Source organism: Cheilinus undulatus, linkage group 3 (assembly GCF_018320785.1).
Source record: "Cheilinus undulatus linkage group 3, ASM1832078v1, whole genome shotgun sequence".
Lineage (NCBI taxonomy): Eukaryota > Metazoa > Chordata > Actinopteri > Labriformes > Labridae > Cheilinus > Cheilinus undulatus.
Genome location: NC_054867.1, coordinates 46,420,685 through 46,447,573, shown reverse-complemented (window position 1 = coordinate 46,447,573; position 26,889 = coordinate 46,420,685). Strand labels below are relative to the sequence as shown.

The window sequence follows — 26,889 nt, the reverse complement described above, 5'->3', positions numbered from 1 at the left end:
CCACTTTGACATTGTCTGTGTGTCCTCTCAGGTACTACGCTGACATAAACCGCCTGCCTGCCATCAGTGATCAGGATATGAATGCCTATCTGGCTGAACAGGCTCGCCTTCACTCCAGTGAGTTCAACATGCTCAGTGCCCTCCACGAGATCTATGCTTACGTCAGCAAGTACAGCCAAGAGGTGAGGCCCGGTCGGTACAAAGTGACACACAAATGTGCTCCATATGATCTGCAGCTCTGGTTAGCCCTCTGCAGGTAGCGTCTCTAATATTTACACTGCTATAGTGCACATTTTTAGAGTAGAACAGGATGGAGTGACTAAAAAAGGCAGAGCTGATACCAGTGAATCCACTGAGATTTATCACCAGACTGCTTTATGGCAGCGCCAGTATCAGCTTATGTCTAAAACCCTCTGCATGCTGCCCGTCCAGCTGTCAGTCAGACAAAAATACTGACCAGACAGCAACCAGAGAGGAGCATTTAGCTGCTGGAAAACCACAGCATTCCCACAGGATGTATGGGAAAGCAAATATATGGAGAAATCACAAGGGTGCAAATACAGCTCTGAATAAATGCCATTGGAGCTCTATGTATTTTGTTGGTGTAGATATGCTTCTGTTATTAGACCTGTCCACCATATTAGGTTACTGTGTCTCATATGTTGGCATTTAAAGCTGTACATGTAAATTAGATGTAAATACCTATAAATAGCTCAGCAAAACAATGGTACCAAGACAAAAGTGACACAAACTCTGGTTTACAGCTTGTTTTTCTGCTCTCTAAGCATGCACTTAAAACACTGGCTTTAGCTGCTTCATGACAGTTTTCTTATTCATCTGCTCAGATTAGCACTGAAGAGCACTCCTAAACTTTGTAGCAAATCATGTCAGTTAAAAAAATTATATCCATGTTGAAATAAGAAGGATAAAAGTTAATTACGGGGTATGATAAGCATTCAGAGAGTTATATTAAAAGTCACTACAGTGAAAAATTAGGTATGCCTGATATATTTTTGCAGATATCTGATATGCCTATATTAACTGGTCTTTTAAGCAGGAGTCTGATCTGTGGCCCCTTTTCCACGTGTCATTCCCCGCTCTCCCTCCCTGATTTCTGAGGCTTTCAACTCTCCTTTCTACTTCAAATAAAAGAATAAAAAAGCCCATAAATAAATCTTAAATTTTAGGTAATGAGAATAAACAAAGAAAAAGACTTCAGCTTCCGTAGGTTTGTTGGTTTCGCCTAAAACTTATTGTAAAATTCAGTGTATGACCCGCAATTTTGATACCTATTTTTTCATCTAAAAATTTGGCTGTGGCTTATAAACCAGGACAGTGTTACATGATCAGTATAAACGGCGAAGACTCGCAGTATGAGTACCACAAGTGTGTGCAGCTGCAACTGTCTTGCACAAGACCGAGCACAGCTTCACTGCTGGAATACATAAAGACACAAACCACACCAGCTCTCCCTCCTTCTCATGTCACAACCATGCATTTAAAGGAAATCTGAGGTATACAGTTAAGTAAATAAACCATATGGAGCACTGGTTTGCCTGAGATCACTCCTCAGTAAGGACAACAGGTGACGGGAAAAGAACAGCGGGACCTGCAGGCTGAAAGCTCAATTACTGTGTCATACCTAGTCGATGTGCAGGGTTGATAAAACAACACTGTAGTGCTGAGCTCATGGAGATAAATGCTTGTCTTTATAATAATAGACCACAACAGAGATTATTGTCTAGGTCTGCTATCTTTGTAAAGTGTCTTTGGATAACTTTGGTTATGAATATGCGCTACAGAAAAAAACAAAGATGAGTGATTGAATGATAACACAGATAGTATTAAAAGAGCAGAACAGCTGCAGAAATTTGACACCGAAGACTTTGCAGAACAAAATTTAAATCGTTACCTGGGAAGATGGTTGAAACCTTTTTCCCCTTAAGGAGGTTTGAGAAAGGACTGTGGCTTATATACCAGATATTATGGTTTGCAGATGATACAGGCAGAAATTTACAGCTAATTTATCAGTAACAAATATTGGCAGAAATGTTCAAAACATCTGATACCAATATTTCACTTTTAATCTTCTGATGTCCATATCATGCTGATATTGTGCATCCCTAATAAAAATGACATTAGATTAATGTCAGTAACGTAATGTTTAAGATGTGTTGTCACATCAAGAAAACAAAAATTCTGTCCCTGTAAAGTGACATCCAAACTTTTTGTCTGGATCCAAACTAGATATGTTGGAACACAATTGCTGTAAACATGTTTAAAAAAACACTGAAATCTACATGTGACTGAATTTTTTATTTAGACTGTTAGAAAGTTGTTCAGTGTTAATTTCATTGACTAAAACTATCACTAAAACTATTCATTGATAGCCTTTATTTTCCATGACAAAAACTAGATTAAAGCCAACAAAAAATAGATCTGTGATGACTAAAACTGGAAAAAACTAAGTTTGGTTTTCGTCAAGATGACTAAAACTAGACTAAAATGTAATTTAGTTTTTGTCAGACATTCAAAATCCGTGATCTTCCTCCACTGTTAATAAATCTGTCTAAATACAATGCATCTGTAGCTATTCTGCCTCCCAGCTGTTGAAAGCAGGGACCCTAAGTTTGGTAGGGTGCAAAGAATACACTACCATGATTTGGTACCAGATTTAGGCAAGAAAATAAATGCTTGAACTTAAAGTTAAGACCAAAATGTGAGCATGACGTGAGGATGGAACAGCCTGCCATTGGTTGGCAGTCCCTCCCAGAGCATTTTGGTAAAACAATATGGCTGTTAGCATTAAAGCTAGTGGAAATAAATGATTGAAAACGATTAAAAAAAATGGATATAAAGACATTCATTATGAGATCTACTGGTGTGAATTTATCATGAATGTTCCCTAAAAGTCACCAAAGTTCCAGGTTCACTAGAGAAGCTTCTGTAAGGGAATGGAAGGCATGGGTCAATGGACAGTGCAACAGCAAGCTGCAAGAGGGAAAAAGAGTAAGAGACTATGATTTATGCTTCAAAAGTTATTTAACTTTCAATAACTGGTGTAACTTCTTATTTTAAACAATGCTGGTATTGGAAGAGTACTTAAAAACGTGCACTCCCCAATACCAATACTGACATTTTCAACAATGCCGGACATACAGTACTGTGCAGAAGTTTTACGCATGTTTGGGCCAGAATTTGAGGCTGAAGTAAGGTGTGTAATGGCGAGTACGCCCACCTGAGGGCCCCATTGGGCGTGAAGGAGGATTGACACAACATAGCCTAGGGTACTGTTAGGGTGGGTAGGAGGGTTGCCACAACCCCCTGGTTGTCATGAGTATGTTCTAAGCACCTGAAAACTGTTGGTGGTTGCTGGGTGTATTACCAGGGGTGCAAAGGCCCTGACAAAAAAAAAAAATGCTGTTAAGCTCAACCTTGGCTGCTAAGCAACACACGTATATGTCAAATGTGTCGACACTGACTCTGGCCGCTCTCCCTCCTCTCTTCAGCCCAGGGTTGTGGAACATCAGGACCTGTGAAGAACGGTTAGCGCTCTACAAGCCTAAAACTTCTGCACAGTACTGTATTTCTAAAACTGGTAATGGAATTGGAACACCTTTACAAATATCTCCCGATATTATCATGTATCCCGAATATCAATAAGGACTTGGATCAATGAGGAGTATCAATAAAGATATCATTATCAGTAGAATGTAACAATCTCCATCCCTACCTTGTACATATATTAATATCTGGCATCATCCTTGTACCAACTCCTATGTGCAGTAAGTGATTATGTAACAACTCTCTTTAGAAAAAATGGATACATTTGAAATGAATTCACCCAAATTCAGCACTAAATCAGATTAACCTGCAAACGTAGCTCAGACAGTTTCCCTCTGATTAAATTCTTGACAGAAATCCATTAAATAATCAAAGACGAATGAGAAGTCGGAGCTGTTGGAGTTGTAGCTCGGTTTTGTTTGATTCATGTGCATGTTTTTATAAAGTCCCACAGCTGACTGCAACAATAAGCCTGGTGTCCTTGAATTCACACTTTGTGTCTGTGTGTGTTTTTCAGATCATTGAGGCGCTGGAGCAGGATGAACAGGCCCAGAAGCAGAAGTTGGCGTATAAAGTGGAGCAGATCATCTCAGCCATGTCTACAGAGAGCTGAGACACACAATAACACACACACCCACATACGTACAAAAATACACACAAGCGCAGCATAACAGAAGACTTTAAACCCATCTGCAACGCACGCGGGGTACAGATTCTCACATAAACACGCAGGCATATGGATGTACGCAGAGACACTGCGGATTAATGGACCTACTGTATAAACAAACAGCACATACACAAAAAAAAGGAGATTCATACACATGCATACAAATGTACATACACAGACCACTCTACACATCAAACAGCAGAACGTCCCAAAGCACGACTTTTGAATCCAGTGTCAGTTTTTTTCTGAACAAACTCCAACAGGCAAGCTTCTGAAACGCTCCCATCGAGAAAAACAGACAAAAAAAGAGAGAGAAAGAAAAAGATTTGGGCCATCACAGCTGCTGAATCTGCAGCCACTTCTCTTCTGCTGGGTAGTGGTTTGCCTTTGTAGTGGCTGCTGCTCCTTCTTCTTCTACTAAATGTATGTGTGTGCTTGTGCGCGGCGTGGCTGGAGCTCTGAAGAAAAGAGCGGTACTTAATAAAGAATGACTCGACTTGAAAAAAGTCACTGGAGGAGCTCGACAAAGACAGGAGCCAATTTAACGGGACGCCACATGTCGTGGGACCAGAGTTCTTTTTACACGTGGGAGATGAAGGACGTTTCTCACACGACATATCACAGGCTTGGAGTGACATCGTCATTTGGAGCTGACGGGGGCAGAGATGTGGAACTGTGAGTTTGTTAAGCCTTTTTCTTGTTGCCTTTTAAAGGCTTCAAAAAGATAACACTTAAGACTTTGGCACTGTTGCAAACTCCGTGTCATTATTTATTGTTCTTTGGATGAAAACTTTTTAATTGACACCTCTGCTGGGGATTAAACTACTCAAAACTGATCGTTACATCAGTATAGATCCAGCTCTGTGATGATTTAACACTAAGAGGGTATAAAGCATACTCACACAGCAGCCACTTTCCTCTGATAACACTCTAAGGATGGGAAACTCAACAGCTAATATGATACCATACTGCTATAATCCTTCCTAATTATTAGGATATTTGATTGTTCTCTACAGTGGGTCCAGATTTAATTTTGGAGACTTAAAAATATGACTAAATATGTCAAGCAAACATTTTCACTGAGTAAGAAAAGACTAAAGACGAGCTAAAATAGACCTTGGACAATAAAAAAAATCTTATGAAAAGTTTGTTTGATTATCAAGAAGACTAAAACTAGAGTAGAATGTTAGTGCTACACTGCAGGACAATCAAAATCAATGATATTTCTTCATTGTGCATGGAATTTGCCAAGACATAAGCAACTAACACATTAATTTGAATGTTTTACAGCAATATTAATGGCACAATTTTGCTTTTTCAGTCAGTTTAAAGAGAAAAAATGTTTCGACTGTAAGTTAAAGGGCTTTTAATTGACTAAAACTGACCAAAAATGTTTGAGTTTTGTTTCAACTTTGACTTGACAAAATTTTTAAAGACGTAACACGAGGCTTCATCAGCTTTAGGTAAAATGAGCTAACTATTTTTGCTCATATTGCAAATGTGATGTCATTTGCTTTATTTAATGGCATTATCATTTTTATGACACTCATTTTGATTAAGAAAAACATACAGAAAACACAAAAAGGAGGATTTTTGTAAACCATTTTAAAAAATTGACACGTGAATGTTTGCAAAATGTACATAAAACCCTGCTGCTGCAAAAAATTGATTCAATAACAGGTGTTTTGATACATTTCAAGTTAAAGAAATATTGCAACTTCTGCAATCTGAAAATTGCAGCAGGCCATATTGCAATTTAATCTAATTTGCAATTAATTGCCCAGCACTATTTCCAAGCATACATTACTGTTAGCTAGCTAACACTGCTGTTGAAGAGAGGTTATGGCTCTCTTATTGTCTCGTGTACATTAATAAAATGGCCAGATGGTGATTAAATGTTAAAGTGAGCAAATATAAAAGGTAGTTAATATTTTACGCTTTGTTTAAATGCATTGGGTTGATCCAAAAATTAAGTTTCTAGTTGGAAAATTTTCATAAAAGCTCTCTAAATTCAGGAAAAACAACCAAGAAAATAGGAAACCATTTCTGTACCAAGCTTGCAAAGACGTCAGAATATTTGTCAGGTAATGCAGAAAAATCTCAGAACTGAGCAACGTATAGATACTGTTCAGAAACTTACTTGAAACTTTCTTTATTTGTCAGATGCAGAGTTGCATTTGCTAGCTGCTGTGCACAGTGTCTAAGAGTGGTTCAGACAGGCTCTTGGTTTGAGGAACCATGTGCATTTAGGAGCATTAAAATGCATGGTTAATAATAATGTTGTTTTAACTCAAATATGGCTAATATTGCTCAACATGTTCTGGTATTTATGGACTCTGAAGGTGCTGATCATTTGGTTATTAGTCAGACAAAGAAATTACTCAAATTGTAATGATACAAGCATTGCAACCCTGGACCACAGCAGTGAAATAACAGCATAATTCAATATAATCTATAACTGTATTTGAGTGTTCTAACTGGACTCTGACATTAGAGGGAAATGGCTGCAGCGTGACAATGCTAAATTACCTTCAAATGTGAAATAAATGGAGATATATTCCCAAATCCAATCCCTACCTTCTGTGCCAAATATAATGCCCCATGTTTCATTTATGTTAAAGGCCGTTATTAATACACGCCACTGAACAAAAGAGATCCCATTAGAGATAGGAAATTTTGTACAGCCATGATCGATAGACCACCAATCCAAGCACTCAAAGATAAGTGGTGACCAAATTGAACTGTAGCAGAAAGCATGATTAATGACGCTACGAGTCTGATCGGGGATCAGATTAGCTTAACCCCAGGCGGTGAAGCCCCTCCCCCCTCCCTCCCTGTCTCATCAGTCATTGTTTACATTTAGTTATACTTGAAATGCACCGAGTGTAGGAGACATTCAGAACACCTGCAGCTCTATGAAGTAATCTGCTTGGACTAGGTTGGGTGGAGGCTTTGATGCTGTATTGATTTTTCCAAATAATCCACTTTGAACTCAACCTGGAAATTAAACTGAAAGGAGGATCTGTGCTGACATTTGAGTCTCTAACTCAGAATAAAGTGGGTGTTCCTAATATTTTGTACACTGGGTGGATATATGATTAATTATATTTGCTTGAATCTGCAGTCCGTCCTAGAAGAAACCATTCCTGTTTGTTGTTTATCCTCTCTTTACATCCTGTTTTCATGTTTCAGTGTGCTCTTCACAAGTTTAAATCCTGCGTTTCTAATGTACATTTTACCCGACTGCTTGTTGTCTCCTCGCTGCTGTATTTATAGAGTGCCATATCGAAACTTTAAAATGATTATCATGAAATCTTCCATCTGAGACATGGCGTTTATTCAGGTTTTCAGTTTTGTTTGCATTTTACCCTTAAAAAGATGAAAGATGAACTTCATTCCATGCCTGAGGCTGTTTCATGGATCCATTAAACAATCGCTGTGACTGTCTAAAAGTGTCACTCTACAGCGCTGCTCTTTTTACCATGTCAGTATCGGTGGGGTTCATGCAGTCCCCACAGGACCTTGATTCATGCTAAAGATAAAATAAGATAAATAATAAATGCATTTCCTGTTCAGTGTTGAAATATGATGAGGGACTCGTCTGTTTCATGTGTGGTTTGATGATAATTTATAAATGTGTTGTGCAATAAACTGTCAGACGTTTAAACTGTAATGTTTTTTAAACTATATATTATTATGTATATTATTGTACATAAAGAACACTCCTATTTTGCAAGCAAAAGATTCACTTTGTACTGTTGTTATACATTAAATGCGCAGCTGATGAGAACTACTTTTCTCCTGGTCTCTGTTGTGAAGTCTTACATTCTCATATATTACACCTGGTTGCTTGCTGAGGAAACCAAAGCTGACATTTATCTGAACATCATGTTTGTGATAAGTTAATTTCCAGTTGTTGTCATCAGATTTAGACTTTGCGTTTCACTGTGGTGGTAAAGAAGCATCAGATATTGCTGTAAAAGCCATAAAAAGCTCAGTAGCTTCTGCAGCACGTACACAACCATGTAACCGGCCATTGTTATTTTGGTCGGGCCCATGCAGGCGTCTTAAAAGAGCTACACTATGTGTGACGCAGTCATTTAAAGAAAGATGCGGTTGGCCGTCCACACGGAGACGAAACGGTTGTCGTTTATGGATTCGTGCACTCTGGGACCTGGTTTCAAAAAGTATTGTTTACAGCAGACCCGGCAGCATGGGCTGGCATTGGGGGGCCATGCCCACCCACAGAGTCAGCTGTGGGACTTGAACCTGTCCATATTAGGGTTTTGTTTTTTTCATCGGAGTAGCCATCTTCTATTATTCCTATCTCGATTTGTCAAGCCTACATTTCAACCAATCCAACCAATGAACGAAGACAACATGCTAGCCAATTACAAATAGAGGGGGGCGGGTCACTGAGTCATACCGACTCATACATTCATGGCGTTCACTGTCGCTAGTGTGCAGTGAACTGAACAAGGATATCCAGAATTATTTCCAAAAAAATACAAAAGTACCGAGGACAATTGACGACAAGGACGGGAGTGAGCAGGAAGCAGCGCCATACAGCTTCACTTCTATGAACACAAGCACCGAAGTCAACAGCCACACTGGAGTAAACATTCATGATAGGAGGGTTAGCTACGGCAGCAAGGGAGCACAAGGAGCAGTGCCAAGCAGCATAACTCATCCACATCGAAGAAACGTTAGTGACAATGTCAACAACAACACCACCGAGGTTCACGGTAACATTACAGTTGTGAGGAACAGCAACAGGCCATTGCAGCCTAGTGACCTTGGCACAGAAAAGCCCCAAAGACTACTCATGCAGAGCTTTCCTCCACGCCTTTTCTGTGGGGACAAAAGCCTCTGCTGGCCTGTAGCTGTTCCTTGCAGCTGTAATGTTCGGTGGTGTTGTTGCTGTTGACTTCGTCACTCACGTTTCTTCCATGCGGATGAGTTCCGCTGCTTGGCGCTGCTCCTTGTGCTCCCTAGCTGCTGTAGCTACCTCTCCTAGCATGAATGTTTACTCCAGTGTTCAGTTTGACATCAGTGCTTATGTGTCGACACATAGCACTACACTACTGTTTTTCGGGGGGGGTTAGATTTGGGGATGAACTGCCCCTTTTTACTGAGAGAAAAATGATTTCTCAGCACTGTAGAAGTGGCCACAATGCCACTGTTCAGCCTGAAGCAAATAAAATTAAGTTTGAAAAGGTGTGCCCCCCCCCCCCCATTTTGTTTCTGCAGCCGGGTCTGGTTTACAGTCACCCAAAACGCTCTTTCCATGTGGATGAAATGCCGATACGAAAAAAAAACTTTCACGTAAACTCCTGAATTCGTCTCGGTGTGGACGGGGCCTTAGATCCCTTATCCTAAGTGTTGTTAAAGCACACAGCAAACATATTCAGGCTTTACTCATTAAACCAGCGTGGGTTAGGGCAGAATGACATGTCTTGGGTTCCACAACAAACAGAAAATTGTTTTTATTTCTTGATAATCAGACTCTTCTCTTTGTCTACATCTCCCCTTCCATTTTTCTGTATCTCCCACTTCTCTGTTTTGCACGTTCCTCTTCCTACATCTCCTGCTACCCTTTTATCTCTCCAACACACCTTCAGCAGACGGCTGTTCAACAGGAGTCTTGTTCTTCGGAAGGATTCTGCACAGTAAAAGGAAGGGGTTTTTTGCAATGTTAAATATTGCTTTGTGCTGTCCTCATGGTGAGTTAATGTTGGGTCCTTATAATATTAGAGTACAGTTCAGACATGTCTATGTAAAGTGCTTTGATATTACATTGGTTATGAAATAGTGCCATGCAAAATAGGACTGATTAAATGATTGATTTACATATTACCTGAAAATGAAGTACATAAAGTGCAGGTATTATGAACCCTCAAGGCCTCCATATCTTGAACTTTATATATTGCTTTACTTAACGCAGCTGTCTGAAGATTAATTTATGAGCCATAAATAAGAGCAGTGAGAGTTTCTTTTTCAGACAGTGTCTGGAGGTGAGGTCATTTCAAGATGATCTGAACTCTGCTCCACTTAACTACATCATCTATTATTGTTTGAGCGGGCCATTAGGCTAATGCCAATTTGACAGTTCAAGTGTTTGGGAGGGGGGTAATTGCCGTACAATGTCATAGATCATCAGAAATTGTCCAGACACATCTTTGCTCAACCTTTGTACATAAATGTATCAAAATTTTGCAGAAATCCAGAAAATATATTTTGCTGTTGTGAGTTTTGGGGAATTTAATATCCTGCTAAACTTGTTTTCACATATCAACTACTTATGGAAAATTCCTAACAGCTATCCCTGAAATATTTTAGAGTTGAATATTCACATGTGCTCCCTCAGGAGATGACACACAAGTTCAGAAGAAGCTGAGAAAATCTGAGATGGTGGGCTGAGAGTCAGATCCGTGCCGACTGTGTTTCACACGCACATGGCCTTCCGTTTTTCTGAAGCCCAGAAAAACCCTGAGCAACTGGAATGATCACAGGAGAACTATGAGTATACACAGTAATTGCAATGTCATGTGGTAATGATTAAAACATGAGAGTGGCATGTAAACACCAGGTAACATTGTCTTGCTGCCCATTTTGATATTATTGTGTGAGTACATCAGGAAGTCACTGCAAAAGCTTTATGTTTGCAGGGTGTGTGGTGTCACATAAACACCAGTGTTTTGTTCACCTCAAAATGATCCTTTCTTCTTCTGCTGTCTGTGGTCTAAAAAGTAACTTCCCTGACTCAACAGATGTCCTGCAAACTGGTGCTAGTAGTCTCACAGTTAGTGGAAAGGCAATCACTGAAGTGCAGTGAATGTGTCTCAAGTGATTGTAGTATAATGACACCTGTGTCTGGAAGGTCCAGTCACTGCGTAATCAGTATTCCTGGCTACCATTACATCATGAAGACAAAAGAACACTCCAAGCAACTGAGAGAAAAGGTTATTGAACAAGGGATGGATACAAAATGATTACAAGGCGTTGAGTATTTCCTAGAGTTCAGTTAAATCCATCATCAAGGAAGGGAAAGAATAATGCACGTATGTAAATCTGCCTACATCAGACCGTCCTCAGTGGGTTATGTAAAAAGGAGACTAGTGAGAGAGGCCACCAAGACAGCTTTGACTACTCTGAGGAGTTACAAGCTTCAGCAGCTGAGATGGGAGAGACTCTGCATACAACAACTGCTGCCCGGATTCTTCCCCAGTCAAAGCTCTATGTGAGAGTGGCAAAGAGAAGCCACTGTTGAAGAAAGCTCAGATTAAATCTGGACTAGAGTTCTCCAAAAGGCATGTGGAAGACTCCATGGTCAAGTAAAAAGGAGTTCTTTGGTCTGATGAGACCAGAATGATGCTTTAGGCCATTGCTGTTGAATATGTGGCTGTTCTGGGAAGGAGGAGCTGGGGTGGAGGAGGGTTGTAAAATGTCTCGGAAAAAGAGCAGCAGATCAAAGCTGGGTTAGAGGAGTTTAAATATGGCAGCATGAGTGTGATTATCCAATAGAGTGCTTAAAAGCAAATCAGCTGGCCGTCAGCTGACGAGGGCTCATGTGTATATAGCAGTGCTTGACTCCATGAACCTGCCTGAACTAATGCTATATGCTAAATTTACTGGCACATAATGGCAATTTTGTATAGAAATGGATTTAGTGTGCCTTGAAATTTTGGCTTGATTTTAGGTTTCCCTTGAGCAAAAAACATTTGAAAACCACTGCTTTAGGTCATCAGACAAGATACTATGTTTGGTGGACACCAAACACTGCGCATTACAAACACACCATCCACACTGTGAAGCACGGTGGTGGCAGCATCATGCTGTGGGGATGCTTCTCAGCAGCCAGCCCTGGAAGGCTTATAAAGGTAGAGCAGGGGTTCTCAACCTTTTCAGCCCCCGACCTACAAAATAAAGGTGCCAGAGACTGGGGACCCCCACTGTACCTGAAGGTGGTTGAACACAGCTATGAACAATGGGAGAGCTTTCTGGGGCCCAGCCAAACTGGGGGCCAGCAAAATCATGGTCCACTGTAAAATTAAGCTGTGGTATTTTATATTTAACCTAAATAATAACCACTCTTATCAAAGAAACAATTTTTAATTCATTTGTGTAGTAAGTATTCCTCTTAAAAATGTCAATCATTTTCTTTAAAACAGAATTAAAATATGCTAAAAATAGCTAAAATTGGTTAACAATGGCACAAAGGGGGGAAAGGTGGTGAAATTAGATTTTAAAAGTCACAGAAATGGGTGAGAAATGCCAAAAATCAGAAAAAAAGTGGCAAAAAATAACCAAAAATGGGCTAAAGTTGAAAAAATGGGCATAGTAAGTGGTAAAAGGGGATTCAAAAGTGGCTGAAATTGCATTTATTTGGCAAAAATAGGTGGAAATTTGGTAAAATGGGATGAAAATTAATATGAACTGGCAAAAATGGGCATATGAAATTGTGAAATGTGGCTTGAAAAGGGGTAAAAGGGGTTAATAGTGGCATTAATGTGTAAACAGAGCCAACAATAGCTAGAGATTTGCAATATTTGGTTTTGAAGCGGCAAAAACAGGCAGAAAAAAAAGTGGTGGAAAGGGTTTAAGGGATACTTCAACATTTTGGCAAATGCACCCATTGCCATAATTCCTATAGTATTAATAATGGGTTCGTTACCTTTAGTTGTCTGTGCAAGCTACTTTAGATCGGTGGCACTGAGATGCCAGCTGCTGTGCCAACTCTATGGAGTCTTATGGCTTTCCCTCATCAAACTCATCAAATACACAATCCAACAACTCCAAAATGTTCTCGTGGACAAGTTGTGACCTGCACATTGACCATGCTATGAATTAATCATGGAACATTAGGAGACAGAGTTGTTTTAAACTAAATGCAAAGCCAGAAGTACCAAGTAACTATGGCACTGCCACAGGCGTGCACTGTGTCACTTCGCCCAGTGGTTTACTCAGAAAGTAGTTCCGAGTATTTGCTTCATGTGTCGTAATGTTACTTAATTATACGTTATTATTTCATAGCATGGTGAATGTGCAGGTCACAACTTGTCCACGAGAGCATTTTAGGGTTGCTGGATTGTGTATCTGATGAGTTTGCTGAGGGAAAGCCGGGATACCTAGACTCCAAAGAGTTGGCAGAGCAGCTGCAATGTCAGCACCGCTGATCTAAAAATAGCTTGCACGGACAACTATGACTAAAGACTATAGGAGTTATGGCAGTGGGCGAATTTGCCAAAATGTTGAAATATCCCTTTAAAATTGACAAAAAATGGGTTTTAAGTTGCAAAAATGTTATAAAATGGGCAGAATTGGTGGGAAAAAGTGATTTAAAAATGGGTTAGAATTAGGCAACATTGGTGTAAAGTGGCAACAGTGTAATTAAAAAATGTTCTTAGTTTTTTTTAAGGCATCTGGAGACCCCATCTCAGTCAATTGCGACCCCCCAGTAGGGTCCCAACTCCAATGTTGAGAACCCCTGAGGCAGAGGCTAAAAGAATGGCATAATTAAGGAAAATCTGGAGGATAATCTTATTCAGTCCGCAGGAGAAGATTTATGTTCCAACAAGACAATGAGCCGAAGCATAGGTTTAAAGCTACACAGAAGTGGCTTAAAGACAACAAGGTGAAAGTTTTGGAGTGGCCGAGTCAAAGCCCCAATAGAGAATTTGTGGCTGGACTTGAAAAGGGCTGTTCACGCCGATTCTCCGTGCAATCTGACACAGCTTGAGCAGTTTTTTTTTTGTATCACATATTTTAATTTAAGTGGCATTACTTTGTAAAAATCTGTGTTCACTTCGACATTAAAGATTTTTTTCTGAAATGTTTGTGTCAAAAAAGCAAATTATATTGACCATGATCGATTTATAAAATCAATGACAGGGCACTCTATTTTCTATACCTTGCATCCATTACAGATGGGAAAAGGGACTGGATCTGATCCTAACTGTCTTTGGAGGTGGGAGGGGGGGTTACACCTAGACAGGTCACCAGCCAATTGTGGGGCTTCTTAAATTACAACCTGGCAGTTTAGAGTCACCAGATAACCTCACTGGTATGTGTTTGGACTTTGGAAGGAAGCCAAAGAAACTGAAGAAAACCCACGCATGCAACCAGGAACCTTTCAGCTGTGAGGTAACAGACTTAACCACTGAACTAGCATGCAGCCCAAAATAACAAACTTTGATCTTTACAACAGATTGTGTATCAAAGTAAAACTCAGGAGAGCATAAACAGCAAGGCAACAAAGAAAAAGTGGAAAATCCCTCAAATTTGAGAATAACCCCCCACAGAAGCCCCCGTTTGTGGCGATCCTCCCAGACTGAATAATAGTCTGCTCTGCCGTCACACACTGACTGTATTTATAATGACATGTGCTGCATATAAGGTCTCCTCAGCACTCGCCATAAGGAGCCTGGATTTATTATTCATGTTTAACCCTCGGGGCTCTGGGCAGGCAGGGCAGAGATGGGGGAGGAGAAGACCCAGGCCTCCCAACACAGACCTGTCAGATCCAGGTGGGGGTGTCATCAGCTCACTGAAGGGTCCTCTGTACACCTGCCAGACTCTAACCTCTTGTCTTTCCTCTCTTTTCTCTTTGCTTGTCAAACGGGCTATACTCAGCAGTCGGCAATTTCTATTCACTGACTACACTCACACAGAGGAACATCATTAGGACTCAAACCTCCTCTACTGACAGCTGAGCCAGCCGCAGGATATCTCATGATAGACTGTGTGCTCGGATGGAAGCAGACAGGTTTATGGAGCTTCTACAACCATTACAAGCCCATCACTCCTCTATCAAATCCAGACAGTCGTCATAACAACTCATTCTGCTTCCATTCCTGATTGATGCTGCATTACATCGAGGACGCAGAGCAAAATAAAAGTGCTTAAATTCTGAAAAATCACTGTTTGGAGGTACCAAACATCCTCTGCCTCTCCTGCATCTCAGAATATTCAATTCCTGGGAAAATGGACGTCACACATGCAGACTGCAGATCTTGAGGAATAATTCAAACTGTGGCTTTGACAGTGGAGTGAATGCTGAATGAAAGAAAGGCCTTGGACTTACACTATGCACCTTGAATCACCCTGCAGAGTTTGTGTTAATAGTCAATGGAGAAAGCTCTGCGTCAGTGCGCTGAAGTTCAGGGTGTGCTGAAGCATTTGACGGTTTTTCACTTTGCTCACTAAATAGAATTTATATACCATAATGTATGAATAAAGAAGGAGATTTGAAAAAATAGGAGGAACACTTGGAAGCTGGAATAGTATGGTATGGTATCATACAGTGCTGATGAAAAGTATTTACCCCTGGCTACCATTACACCACGCAGACAAAAGAACACTCCAAGCAACTCAAAGAAAAGGCTATTGAACAAGGGATGGATACAAAACGATTCCAAGGCCCTAAACATCCCCCAAAGTTCAGTTAAATGCATCATTAAGAAAGGAAGGAAATATGGCATGTGTAGATCTGCGTAGATCAGGTCGTCCTCATAAACTGAGTGACCGTGCAAGAAGGAGACGAGTGATAGAGGCCAAGTCATTAAACACAAAAGCAAATAAATATTAAAGCATGTTTTTACTTTGAATGCTTTGCAGGGTTATGCACAGCTCCAAACATGGTCTTTTGAGTTTTGAGTTTCTCTCTGCAGAAATCACTTCTTGCCCCCCATTGGGAGTTCTCAGCTGATGGATGACATCATCTCTCTTAATTTATGCACCACATTTTCTTTTTTACTAGCCCATGCAACAAAGGATAAACTGCCTGTTTCAGACAGCTCCTGCATATTTAGTGGAGGCAGTCTGACCTTGAGATGTAAATGTCAAACATCTTTGATATTTATGATTCCAGACTGCAGAGGCTCCAATGCAATAGGGACAGGTGAAATAACTGTGTTGATACCTCACACTTGAGGATTGTTCACACAGATATTTAGTTGCAACAAGCCTCATATCAGGAATGCCTTCAACCACTGGGGGAGCCAACTCTCCTAAAATTGGGCTTTAAATCTTCAAGCTTGTTTCCAGTCTGTCTCCTTACAGGATCTGTAAAAAGAGGTCTGAATGGTGACTGACTTTGCTGAACTTGCTCATTACCAACCCCTCAGGCTGCATTGGGCTGCTGTTTGTTTGCTTAAGGAATTAAATGGATAATTACTATATTTTTAAAAAATAGCTGCAGGCTTTTAATACAGTAGAATTATCCTAAATTGCCAATCATTCATCTTTAATATGATGCAGCATGCACCATGTTTGCACATTTCTTTTTTAGAAATTTTCTTTCATTTTAGCCGAGCAGAAAACAGACAGATAAAAATGTGTCACATCTTTGTTTTTCTTCTTTCTCTCCAGTCCACAGCGTTCCCTCCCTCGTCCCTCCACTGTGTAATCAAGCATCAAATTCCCTAAAGCAGCTCTGGTACGCAGCCTCCAGGCGATCGTGGTCTGTGAGCCTCAGTCTCCTGCTGTGTTGATTAAATGCATACTGTAATATCAGAGAGCACACAATCATGCAGACACTGATCTGTTTGTTCTCAGTGAGGACAAAGACAGCTGTCCAAACCAGAAAAATCACAAATGACCACACAGCCAGCTCCTTCCGGCATAATTCAGGATTTAGAGGATGAGCTAATCCATGACGGCATTTTATTTCCTCAATTTGCTGTGATAATAAATCTTTGTCCACCATAACAGCACGGTCACCTCTAGAGTTTCAATCATAACCGCTTTCATTCTCAACAATCTGAGGGTAAAAGCTCAACTCTTCAAATAAGTATGGGTGCAAATGCTTTCAGTGCATCTAACACACACAGAAATGAAGGATTTAATAGTGGAGCTGCTGAGGAGCTGATGTCCAGTATGCAGATGTGCACAGCACACCAGTCTGGTGCTGCCATCTTCTGGCCAAAGTAAGTATTACAAGCAGGACTTGAGAGTGAAAGAACTGAAGAAGAATGAGTAGTTATTCCACAGAGAGAGAGAAGAATGCATCAACATGCACACAGAATCAGATGAGCAGATCATTGCCACTGCATTATAAACACAATTAACCTCTGTGATCTTGTGCAAAAACATGGGGCAGGTTGGTGCAACCACCTCACTGAGGTTTGAATCCCCATGACAGAGCCTTTCTTTGGGAAGTTTTCATGTTCTCTCCATGCATGTGTGGGTTCCCCAAGTTTTTTCAGCATCCTCCCAAAAACATACATGCTAGTTTGACTGATGACTGGAAATTGCCAGTAGGTGTGAGTGTGAGCTTGACTGCTTGTTTTTTTTCCAATATGCCAGCCCACTGTATCTCGCCTTCCACTGTAATGAGAGCTTGCCACAAACTAGATACCTTTAAATCTGAAACGATTTTAAAAAACGTGGGAGACCACGGTCATTGAGACAATTTCAAATAATTTTTTCATTTTTAATCCTCTGAACGCACACACACGAGACGACTCAGCCAGGAGGTTCCATTTGCAACTGGCTATTGGACTTTTTGACCAACAGGCCACAACAGGTTCGGTTAGACCACCATTGCTCCTCCAACCTCACTCTAAACACCGGTGTACCACAAGGCTGTGTGATGAGCCCGTTCCTCTACTCCCTCTTCACCCATGACTGCAGACCTGAACATGGTACCAACACCATCATCAAGTTTGCGGATGACACCACAGTGATTGGCCATGAGTCGGCCTACAGGGAGGAGGTGGATCGCCTGGCTGCGTGGTATGAGGACAACAACCTGCTGCTCAACACCAAAAAGACCAAAGAGCTCATCGTGGACTTCAGGAGGAATGCTGATACACATCCACCCATCTACATCAACGGTGTGGTTGAGCGTGTGACCTGCTTCAAATTCTTGGGGATCCACATTCCACAACACCTCACCTGGACAACCAACTGCTCCAACCTGGTCAAGAAAGCTCCCCTGTGCCTCTTTTTCCTGAGGATCCTCAAGAAGAACCACCTCTCTTCAGACATCCTGGTGAGCTTCTACCGCTGCACCACCGAGAGCATCCTAACCAACTGTATTACAGTTTGGTATGGGAACTGCTCTGTTGTAAGTTGTAAAAACCGCCCAGCGCATCGCCGGAGCCCCGCTTCCTGCTACTGGGGACATTTACAGGAAGCATTGTCTCAGGAGAGACAACTGAACCAATTACTGTACCTCAATACACTTTACATTCCTGCACTACATCTGAACCTTTTCCTCCTATCATACCATTACACCACTGTATATAACTCTACTGTATTATACTGTACATACTATTTAATAATAATCTCTATTTGCCCCACTGTACATACTGTAAAATTGTAGTCTTAATTATAACTGTTCCTAACCTATTCATACCTGGCATAAATAGATATTCATGTAGACACATATTATATTTATGTTATTTATACCTTTAGCACTCTGTTTATATTGTATCATATTTTGTACCTGTGACATACACAATGACAATAAAGTTGAATCTAATCTAATCTAATCAAGCACCAAGTAGGAGGGGCTTAAGGGGCTCTCTATCAAGGGAAATACAAGAGTCGATGTGGACTTATGCATGTCATGAGGGGAGCTCAGTTGACTGAACGCATCAGAGAATAATCGCGGTCCATCACAAGTAAGCTGCACAAAACATGAATAAGATACAGCAACAGAAAGGCGGCTTCTTAAGAGAGTCTGGAGAAAAAGTGGGCAGTTACTGAAGAGCTTAGTAGTGATGACAGATGGCACCAAGTTGAAGTTAGTTCTCAGCTGGAACCCAAAAAATATTTGGTTCTTCATCATGAACCTTGACATCATCAGTGGGCGTGTCATATTCTAGGTTGTGAAGACAAGTGGAAAATGGAAAAAAAAAAAAGTGGTCTGCTCAGGAGACAAAATGTTTGGTAGTGATCTGGGCATCGCTAGAATTCCAGGTGAAGCTGAAGAGTATTTCCAGTAAGAGCAAGTTAAACGCTGAACTTATGGGAGAGATGGCGAAGGCTGGGTTCACCTGAACGCCACACAAAATAATCAATAAACTCAAAAAAACTGAAGAAGGAAAACTGGGACAGCAAGAAAGACTTGGGTAAAAGTGGAGTTGGATGTGATACATGTCGTTCAAGTCCTCCCACTTTGGTTCCCCTTAAACTGGTGTGAGCGTGGGCTGCTTCACCAGAAAGCACCAAAGTTCTGAAACTCCAGAACCATGTCTGTCTGAAAGCACTAACAGAGCACTAAATCAGCCAGGGTCTTTTCAAAATAATTCATTTGCAGAGGAGGATTTCAGCCTGTAGAAGGGACGTTTTTAACAAAAATGCAGAACTTAAAAACTGTGTGCTAAAATGTTGAGATTTGGACTCTTACTGGTGAATAAATCCCCATGTAGTTAAGTTTTCATCTGTAAAAAGTGGTCAGAGGGTTTAGTTACTCGTCAAACATTGCACATATTGCCAGACTGTGAGTGTCCCTGTGTGCAGAAAACATGGAACATCTGCAGAGCCATGGGCCGTCCTATAGGTCAAAACTAAACATAAAGACACTCAAAACAGACAAAGAACCAAGAGCTCACACAGGGACGTCCTTTTCTGCACATTTTGTTTTGGAAAGACGTGACTTTATCAATATAAAACTCGTCTCTTTCATTATCCTTGTAACCCTGAACTGTCCTGAGGAAAAGGATCCCTCTGAGGCCTTTATGAAAACTTTTTACCATTTTTTGTGAATGAAATCTTTAACCTTGGTCTGATTCTTGTGCCATGTCTTCCTCAGAGGAATAATTCCTGATCCTGAAGGACTCCTCTGCTTCATAAAGGTTGAGAAAAAAAAAAACAAAGGAGGGAGGTAACGGTCGACATGTGCTGCAGTTTGAATTTAAATCTCCTCCCACTCCTCCTGAATCCTCCCTCCTCCTCAGTTTCCCTCCTCAAATCTCCTCCACACAGCCTCCTTCGCCAGCAGCCAATCACTGAGATTTGTTGGATTTATGGCTCTCATTTTCAAAGCTCCATAAAACGTGTACAACAGCGTGCATGTGCTCCTCTGATTGTGCGTCTGCATGCATTTGTACTAATAAATTTCACTAATTAAATTAGTAGCAGCCTTCAAGAAGAACTCGTCTTTCATTTAGTTTATTTCTTCAGTTTTTCCTCTCAAGTCTACACAGAGCTGTGAATTTTTGACGTTTATTGTTAATTATTAACTTGTGGCACAAGAATTTCTCTTCCAACAAAAGATCGTCACATTAGTCGAGTCGATGTTTTACAACTTCCCGTGCAGAGCTTTGCCTGGGGCTCTAACAAATAATCCATTGCTGCTGAACTTTTGCTCCCACTCTGAATAAATAGTGAAGACCGCCAGAAGCCGCGCAACGTTTCAAGGATTTACATGTCTGAAAAAACCACAAACAAAGCTCTCGTATTGCTTATGATTTACAGAAAAGCTTTAAGTTGTGTGCAAGGAAACTTGAAGAAAGCCAAAGTCTTCAGAGAGTAAAAATCGATGACATTTTCTGCTGATGAGCTCTCTTGTTAGTGAGGAAGAATCTGCCATTTAAAGTGGCCTCATGATCCATTAGACAAGCCTCAGGGATCCTGGAGGTGTCCAATTAGCAGCTTCAACTGCCATTAACCACGAAAGAAGACTTTTACAATAACCTTTAGCATAAAACACATCCAGAGAGTGAAATATTACAGACATATATTCAGCTCAGGCTGTCAGGCAGCTTTATCAGCACAGACTGACAGGTTAAATCCTTAAAGGAATGAGTCACGCTCATTGAAGACAGTCAAAATTTCTTTTCTTTAGAAACCAAATAAGCTAAATTAGTAGAACAGAGGCTGCAGAGTCTAATCTATACTCTGAAATCGGTTTAAACACCAGCCAATTAAGCCTGTGTTCAAAGTCCTGTAATGGTTTTTTAATTGCATTTTGCCTGAAAGCGAAAGCATTCCCATTTCATCATACTGGACTTGCATTAACAGTGCATTCTGGCATTCACATACCAAATGACTGTACATCAGTAGGTGTGTCCATACAGTGCATTAACAATATGTTTTCACTTGATGTCTTTTTTTTTTTGGATATCAGATATGAAAAAAAATGCATCCTAAAATAACCGACTCATTGTGCAAAGACCTTTAGAGCTGGATTCTTCTGAAACCATCTCCTTTATTCCATTTTTGTTGTTGTTTTCAAAGGTGCAATGTGTAACATTTAGCCTTGCAGAATTTAGCAGAAAATATTTGTTATAAATGAAACATAATATGTATGAGTTGGTCTATCTAAATTCTTGTTAAATCCGTTTTTTTTTAAAGATTTATTTTGGGCATTTTTGTGCCTGTATTTTTTTGATAGAGGAGGACAGTAGACAGAGTCGGAAACAGGGATGAGACATGTGGTAAAGGGCCTCAAGCCGGATTTGAACCCTAGCCACCTATGTACATGGGGCACACCTTAAACCACTACGCCATCTGCGCCCCTACAATTTCTTATTAAGAACACGTAGGGAGGGTCCCCTCCATAATTGCCACCATCTTGGATTTATGTATGTTTCTATAGTACCACAGAGGGGACGAAATAACAGATACACGTTTTTTTTTAATTCCACTGGTTGACACAGTTTGCACCAGAGAAAGGAGCATCACAATCTAGAACTGACTGTTAGATGTTGCTGAAATTTCCAATTTTACACACTGCAACCTTACAGAGCCAAACGTTGCCAAATGAAGAGTCATTTTGGAGCCCAAAGACTCATTCTTACTGAGCTGATTCAAAAATCCAAATCCCTGAAAAGAGATGCATGTCCCATCACTCTGAGCCAGGCTGGATGGACATAAATAAAGTCATGTTTTAATATCAAAGATCAAATCAGCTGACGTAATGACATTAAATACTTGCCAGTACATGTTGTGTCCACATGACCAATCTAATCTGGATGAAGGCCTCCCAGGCCGCCTCTGTATGCAGTCGGATCTATCAGATATCAAACTGTTTCATAAACAAAGCATCAAGGATTACCTCTAAGTACCTGACTGTCCAAAACAGATAGAAATTCCTGCATTGCATTGTGTAAAGCGTGTGATAACTGATGTTGTCATGTCATCCAGTAGACTCTGAATACTCAGGTCTGTACAAAATTCACTAAAAACGAGAGATCTCTGCATCGTGCTTACCTAAACCCTTCGCCTCCTTTGTTTATAATAAATGTTGGAAGGAACAGTTGCACAGATTACATCGTGTCCTTAACACAGACCAATGCTTGTGCTTGTGCATGAGCAACTATACTGTCTCCTGCATTTGCAACTATAAGAGGTAAAAGACCCTCTTCCAACAGTGTAAGGGTCAACAGTGTACCGTGCCTGAGCATGATAGAGCACTCACATTAGTCAAACAGACGGGACTGTAAGCATGGATAACCTACACCCTTACTGCTACACTTGGGCCACAATTTAGACCTACTGTGACTTAAGTTTCCAGACTTTACATCAGATTTCCCATACTATAGTGAACATAAAAACAGAGCACCTACATCAGGTTGTTGGATAGCTCTTTTCACACACATGCATTCTAGAATTTGGAGAAATTTTCCGACATCCTGTGAATACAAACTTTCTGAGTTGCTTGCACGCACATATCCCTCATGACAGGATGTTTCTCATTTCCGATGCAATAAATGTTACTGAATATTTTCTGCTGTATTCTCACACAGTTCACCCATATTTATGACAATACTGCAATGTGACTGTAATTAAACTGATTGTTTTGTGTTTTTCCAGGGTGATGATGATTCTTTGGTATCATGAATATGTTGAATTATACTTAGCATTGATATACAAGCAAATATTGCAATCATATCATCACTTTCTGTTGCTTTGTGCCACTACCACATTATTTTACATTATGTCTAGCCTCATCTGACATATCGTCTCTCACTGAGAGTGCAGAGGTGTCCTTCCTGAAATTGTGTTGAAATTACCAGGAGTGTGTTCAAACTTGCATAAAAACTTTTTCACCCAGACTTTGTCCTGCTAGCTCCCCAGTATATTTCCCTTGCAGAGTCAGGTTGAGCTGATGTGGGAACACAGCAGGAAATATTCAGGTAAATAAACTCCAAGCAATCCATGGTGGATGCAATTTTCATGCATGTAATGAAACTGTTTCATTGGGTTTCTGTTCACCAGTATGTCCTTGTCCACTCTTTAAAAGACAGTGTTGATTCGTCAAACTAATCAGTCATTTGCCACTTCCTTGAGACCCAGTCCTGTCCTGTCCAGCAGGGATAGCCTCATGATAGAGGTGCATGACTGAACCAAGTCAGGAGGGTTTCAGGGGAAGCCTGCCCTGTACAGTTCAAGACTGGAAAAACTTACAAAAATTTGGACTTTTCTACAATATTCTAATGTTTTGTTATACTGTTTCTTGTGGGCTGTAAGCCATAACAATCAAGATTAAAACAAAATAAAACCCTTTGAAATAATTCACTTTGTGTCTGATGATTCTAGAATATATATACAGTACTGTGAAGAACTTTAAGGCATGATTGGGCCAAAGAATGAGGCTGAAATGAGGCATAGATGTGGTGAAGAAGCTGCCTGAGGCGGGGAGGATTGACACAGCCCCGGTCACGCTCTGGATGTCCTTGCATATTGCCAGGCATATGGGAAATTTAGCTATTGAAGAAATAACAAAGTCCACACCTTTAGCGTGGAATATGGAGTAGATGTGGCAAGAAAGCACGGCCTAGGGTACTGTCCAGGCTGGCAGTCTCCTGGCGTATTACCAGGTATGAAAAGGCCTGGACATAAGAGATGCTGTCAAGCTTGACCTTGGCTGCTGAGTGACCAGGTGGATGTCGACATGTGTCGAACTTGACCCTGGCCACGCCCCCCACCCTTGCAGCCCCAAGTTGTGGCCCCTTGATAAATCATTGGCACCCTACAAGCCTAAAACTTTACTGTTAACATTAATTTTTGAATTCAATTACAGGATGCAACTGTATTTTCAAGAAGTAAATCCAGACATTTAGCCAATAATAACACTGAGCCTGCTTTGGCCACACTCTGACACACAGTCGTAAACATCTCACTGCCAAACATGCCTGCAGAAAAGCAAAGACAAACTCTCAACTTTTTTAAACTAACTATTCGTTTTTTGGGGAAAATCTTGCATTAATATTTAACAGAATCTGGCCCAAATCTGTGAGAAAAGAATACTTTTCCATCAAATATTTAAGCTGCTTTCCACAATCCAGACCTGGATATGAGTTAAATCATATTTCTCCGCTCTTGTTACCCTTCAGTAAGCATTTGTGTTGCGTTTGAGATCAGAAACATGTTGCATGTGTGAATGCATCTGCTCTGATTCTAGCCAAAAGAAAGAAAGCGTGCATGAGAGTGAAACAACGACTGTTCACAAAATGTTTGGCACCAGCTCAGATTTTTGTGGTTTTCCAACTACAGAGGGAAATCTTAAAGGGAGTCCTTGTGAGAAAGTAAAAGCACAAAAGCACAACACTTCCCTTTTGATACTGAAACCGGTTTCCTATATTCTCCTGGGACACACGATTACAGAATTCAGAGCACTTTTACACACACATATCCTCCATCAAGGCTAAAAAAGCCTCACTTTGGTTAAACACACTTGTATGCTACAGCAAAAACACACTGCTGTCAGGAATAATCTACAACAGCGGCAGATTTATGATAATGTAACGTAGTGTTACTGAGGAAACACTGCAGCATATGAGGTAAAAAGGAGGGTATGTTTTCAGACTGTAAGCAGCAGCAGATGTGTAGAACAACCAATACACTATAAACAAATAAAGCCATATGAAGCTGGGCACATGGGCTCCAAATCACAGGATGCCAGCGGAGAAATGTTTTCCAGATTGGTTCTCTGTAAAGGTCGACGAGGAATGCTCTTGGTGTCTGTGTTGGTTTCCTGTCTGTGACCATGACGAGTCACTCTGTGACACTTCAGAGCCACGCTGACACGAAGGAGGATGAGGATGAGGAAGTCTGGAGTCTAAAAAAGGACTTCTGACTACTCACAGAGGAATGTTTATTATCACCTTCAAGTGACAGTGACACAAAGACATATTTAACGCCGCATGCTTTCAGTACAGACTGTACAAAACATGGACGTAGGCCCAGTGACACAGTTGTTTGTTTGTGAAGCCCACTGATGTCACTCCACACACTGGAAATGATGTCATGCTAACCCTCAGTACATCTAGCAGGTAGAAAGGAGGAGGGACCTTAAGTCTCTATGCACACAGCTACAATGCACCTACCTGCCAGTCAACACAGCTTAGTATGCAAATGACATGATCAAAGCAAGCTATGATTCTGCATGGATGCAGTGACAGAACAGTGTTGATTAATGCATACTGATGTAGATGACAGATTCTTTCTTACTTTTTCTTCATTGAAGTGTTTATTTATTTATTTATTTAGGTTTACTCCTCTGAGACCAACGTTGTCATACATGACAAGAAGAGACACATGTGCTTTCACACTAGCCACATCGATCCGTGCCCAGGCCAACTTGCGTATGTACTCAGTCTGATACAGCGGGTGGCGGGATACACATAGCTGGTTTAGAAGAGAGAAAGAGAAAGAAAATGAAGTTACCATGGCAACCACTCAGGTCACAATGTGAGCAAAGTTTTTTGTTTTAACCTGAAACCAGGGATGATTTAAGATCACTTTCTAAGATGCTAACAACGTCGCTCTTTGTATCTACACATCTACTACAGCTCAGTGGACTAAGGCCCGTCCACATGGAGACGAATTCAGAAGTATACGCAAATGTTTTTTGTCGTATCGGCATTTCATCCACACGGAAATGGCGTTTAGGAGGCCATAAACGCTACTTTTTGAAACTGGGTGAACAAATCTGTAAACACTTACCATTTCGTCTCCCTGTGGACAGCCAACCGCATCTTTCCTGGAACGATTACCTCATACATAGAGTAGCCCACTTACGCCGCATGCGCTATCGAACCAAAACAACAATGGAGGATTACAGGGTTGTGTTGGTGCTGCAGAAGCTACTGAGCTTATTATGGCTTTTACAGCCAAATCTGATGCTCCTTTACCACCACTGAGAACAACGTACACCAGATATTCTTAAAACCAACGCAGAGAACAACCAGGAGAACGTTTGTGGCAGTTTTCTGTAATCTTCTCCTCTCTTTTGGTGCATTTCCGTGGCAGCGTTACAGCGTCACTTACAGGCTTGACATGTATACTACAGTGTTTTCAGTGGTTCCGTGCTTACACAGACATTTCCTGAAACGATCCCGTGTGTACGGAAAACTTTTTCAAAACGAAACGGAAATATATCGCACTGTGGAAAGAAGTTTAGCTTTTATGATGGCGTCATATAGCTGATACCACACTGTCCTGTATCTGACTCAGACTCGTGTCTGCATCGCTGTTTTGTTTTTAACTAGTCTTTCACATGGCTAGCTCTCTTTGGCTGGACATGAAAGTGGAAGAGTCAACAGGAAAAGGAGTGGGATGATGTGTATAGATCATAATCTGGATTATATGAAAGGATGTCTCACTAAAGAAATGAGAATTAACCTCGATAAGAGAATCCATTGTTCATTTAACCCAGTCCTTTTTCTTACTAAGGCTGACTCATCTTTGCTTTCACAATCTCT

At 40.8% G+C, this 26,889-nt stretch overlaps 1 protein-coding gene across 1 annotated transcript in view; it reads left to right on the top strand.

The window, feature by feature from the left end:
* Window positions 1-5,739, top strand: part of LOC121507547 (plexin-A2-like) — a 210,553-nt gene extending 204,814 nt beyond the window's left edge. The window contains exons 31-32 of the mRNA XM_041783970.1: window positions 32-182; window positions 4,082-5,739. Coding sequence (XP_041639904.1) covers window positions 32-182; window positions 4,082-4,177 — 247 coding nt within the window. The 3' untranslated portion in view covers window positions 4,178-5,739. The remainder of the gene's footprint in view (window positions 1-31; window positions 183-4,081) is intronic.
* The last annotated feature ends 21,150 nt before the right edge of the window (window positions 5,740-26,889 follow it).